Here is a 3,628-nt window from a genome sequence, read left to right as displayed (position 1 = left end):
CCCCCTTCCCAGCTCCCTTCTCCCTCCCCGTCCTGCAACCGGCTTTTTTTTCAGTCCCCCCCCCTCCCTTTCCCCTCCCGCCACCTCCGCCCGCCTTCCCTTCTCCGCGGCGGAACCGGCCGGAAAAAGGTTTCTTGGGGAGGGTGGGAGGAGGGGGTTGGGGGGGCTCGGCTTACCGTTTTTCCTCCGGGGGTTGGCTTGTTTTCGCCTCTTACACCTGGGGCCATCCGCCATGATCTGCTGCTTCATTGATAAGAGTGGATCAGATGGCAGCAGTTCGCATGGACTCCCCGACTCCCCTGATTCAGCAGCACGCAGGCTCTATGTAACAACCAAACACAGCGACAATGTGGGCATCGGGATGTCCCATTTAAACGCAGGGCGCCAAAGGGGACCCGAATTGGCACCCGAAAAAGAACCCATCCACGCACGCAGGGCGGAGGGGTTTGCCGTGGCGGGGGAGGTGGGATGCAGACGGAGCGGGCTCCCCCCCCTCTCTCTCCCCAGCCGGGCAGATTGCTCCTTTAGAATTTCTTTATTTATTTATTTGGGGGGGGGGGGGGGGGGGGCTCTCTTGCTCTCTGTGTCTGTGTGTCTGCGTGAGCGTGTGTGTGTGTGTCTCCCTCCCTGTGTGTGTGTGTATTGCACCAGCAAAGCAGATCAGAGAGAGACAAGAATTACATCTCAAATGAGTCATAACTCATGACCGTATGAGGGAATGCACAGCTTTTACAGTAGGCTGTTTGACTCAATGCTAGGCGGACCATTTCCTCCTAAAAGTACTTTAATTTGACATTAGAACTTCTTCTCACATGAAAGGCTACCCTGCTCTCCTCCTTCTCCTGCCTTTATTTCTTTCTCTTTCTTTTTTTTCTTTCCCTTTTTTTGCCCTTTTCCTTTTCTTTTTCCACCCCCCGAGTGCCCTCCCGCAAAGTGATAAGAGGAAAGGGAAACATGGCTCTCCCCTGTCCTTTTGGGGTAAAGCACAGCACGGAGACCTCCCCCCTCCCCCTAACAACGAGGAGTGTAATTATAAACCTCTGTCACCTTTTTAGTCAGTTTGACGATATTCAGGGTTTCCCCTGCCCCTCACTTAAACAAAAGCCTCACAGTGTCATTTTTTTTTTTCTTCCCAGAAAAGAAACAGAAATCAAAACTACCGCTGTCAGAGTTTTCAGTTGGTTTTACAGATACATTTTTTTTGTTTGGTTTGTTGTTGGGTTTTTTTTGTTGCTGTTGTTTCTTGGGTTTTTTTTTAAAACTTGCAAACTTTTAGACCTACTGTGTGTGTGTGCCCGTGTGCCCGGGCTGTGCAGGAGGCTCTATCTGTCAAAGGGAGAGGGCAGGAGCAGTTGCTTTGCTGCAAGAACGCTCCTGAAACTCAGTCCATCTCCAAGAAGATGCTGTAGCTTTAAAGATGCTTTGACTTGAGGATTAGTTTAAACAGGGGGCTATAAAAGATGTAACAGATGCAAACTGTAAAACAAGGACAATTAACCCTTGCTCTTCTGAGCAGGATCCCCCCTCGCCTTCGCATCTATTGTCTTCGCCTGCACTGGGAGTTTTACAAAAAAACCTAAAAAATTATTACCTGCCTCAACAAATTTTTAAATTTTTAATTTTTTTTTTTTTCATCAAAGTGTTTTGGTTTTTTCCTCTCTTTTATCTTTTTCCACCTTCTTCTCTCTCTCTCTCTCTCTTTTTTTTTAATTATTTTTTTTTCCTTCCCTGGTGTCTTTTTACTTTGCTGAAGCTTCACACCAGGACTGAGCAATGAAGTGTCTTGCTACTAGGTCTTTTTATTCTGCCTGAACTCACTTTTCAAGCGTTTGCGGTTTTAAAACCTGCTTGGATAAAAAAAAAATTATAAATAAATAAATTAAATATAAATATCAATCTCTTAGCAGGTTAGAGGATGGGAATACTGAGAGAGTGTGTGCAGGGTCAGCATGTTTATTCGCACTCTCCTGCTTGGGATTCCGCCTGGACAGAGGGAATTGGTGGCTCTGTGGATGTGGATGCATGAGGTGGAGGAAGAGGTTGAGAAATGGGCTAGAAACTTCAGTATTTGCCAGTTATTCCTGTTCCTGGAAGTGGGCAATGGTGGCATCACTGTGGCAGATCTCAGATCTACCAGGAGATGCAGGGGAAAGGGGAGGAAAGGAACTGAGGGAAGCCCGGACCCTCAGCCTGCCTCGGCAATTGGCGTTTTCATGCAAAACGACCAATGGTGAATTGTTTTAAATGGGTTTCACTGCCTTCCCTGCCCTTCAGCCTCCCGCAAAAAGTTGTCAATAATTTTAAACCTCCAGATCTCGACAACACTTTTCTTCCCAGAGGACTGGCTGGCTTTTATCTGTAATATATTTGCCTTTTGGTAAACGACTTTAAACTTCCAGTCAGTACTTTCACTTCTTGCTTTAGGATCCCAGAAGCTAAGGTGTAACTTCACAAATTAAAATAAAGAAATGAAACTAACTAGACAGACAAAACAGCAAAACTTTCTGTTTGGGGGAAAACACATCCTTGGCCGGGGAGCCCTGCCCGGGGCTGGGGCTCCAGCGGTGCCCGGCCGGGCTGGCTCTGCAGGCTCAGGGCTTGCAAAGCATTAACAGGTACCTGCAAACTTTCCGAGCTAAGATGTGATACCTGGAAAAAAGAAAAAAAAAAGAAAAAAAGAGCAGGAGGTGGGTGGGGGGATTTCTTTTTGTTTGTTTATTTGATTTCATTTTAAAAAAAAATATTTTTATTTATTTATTTATTTATTTTTAAATTATATTTTCAGGACAAAGTTCCTTCCTAGCACTAAAACTTCTGCTGCTGCCTTGCAAAAGGCACCTCCCGTACCTGGCTGACAGGTAAGAGGAGTAGGGGTGGTGATGGCACAGCCCTGAGAGCCCCGAAACTGCTCACCCCCTTCCCGGAGCGACACCGGTGTGACTTCAGGGTTCGGTTGAAAACATTAAAATAAAAGGAGAGATTTTTTTTCGCCCCGAGTATAAGCGAGCCAGAAAGAAGCCAAAACGCTGAAAAATAAAATACTCTCGAAATTAAATCAGCCCGCTAGAGCGTGAGGTGGTGTGAGAAAAAAAGGAGGGAAGGGGAAAAAAAAAAAAAAAAAGGAGAGAAAATGGAATTAAATTCCGAACCTACCTGCTAAGTCTTGTTTGTAGTTTTGGCCAGAAATGGTGAGAAGAAAAAGCATGAAGAAGCCGCGAAGTGGAGGAGAAAAGGTGAAGGGAGATGCAGCTCCTGGAGAAATTGTAAAAAAAGCCTTGCAAAGAGTTGTCGAAAGGACCGTTATTCCTGCTGGGCAGGTTAGGACTGATCTCTTTCTGCCACTCCAGGAAACACAAACCTGGGGACGGACTGACGTGTTACGCCTCTTCTAATGACATTTTTTTCTTTTTCTTTTCTGTAGGAGCGAGAGGAGAGACCCTGAAACACACGCCACCTATCTTTGTGGGGAGGGATAATTGAAGAGCACCAAACGTGAGCATCATGTGGAAACGTGATCGCCAAGTTTCTCTCTGGGAAAGGATCTGGGATAGATTATACCTTGAAGTCTCCGCTGAACGCTTTAGCGGCAGAAATGCGATTCCACCTCCTCCCGCCCGCCCCCCGCCCC

General features: G+C 46.4%; 1 protein-coding gene across 1 annotated transcript in view; it reads right to left on the bottom strand.

Moving 5' to 3' along the window:
- The window catches only part of ZEB2 (zinc finger E-box binding homeobox 2), a 117,045-nt gene extending 113,417 nt beyond the window's left edge, over positions 1-3,628 (bottom strand). The window contains exons 1-2 of the mRNA XM_009997399.1: positions 3,154-3,628; positions 177-321 (exon numbers count right to left, since the gene is read on the bottom strand). Coding sequence (XP_009995701.1) covers positions 177-249 — 73 coding nt within the window. The 5' untranslated portion in view covers positions 250-321; positions 3,154-3,628. The remainder of the gene's footprint in view (positions 1-176; positions 322-3,153) is intronic.

Source organism: Chaetura pelagica, unplaced genomic scaffold (genome assembly GCF_000747805.2).
Source record: "Chaetura pelagica isolate M959 unplaced genomic scaffold, ChaPel_1.0 scaffold575, whole genome shotgun sequence".
NCBI lineage: Eukaryota > Metazoa > Chordata > Aves > Apodiformes > Apodidae > Chaetura > Chaetura pelagica.
The sequence above is the reverse complement of the archived record's forward strand: the minus strand, read 5'-3'. Positions and strand labels throughout refer to the sequence as shown.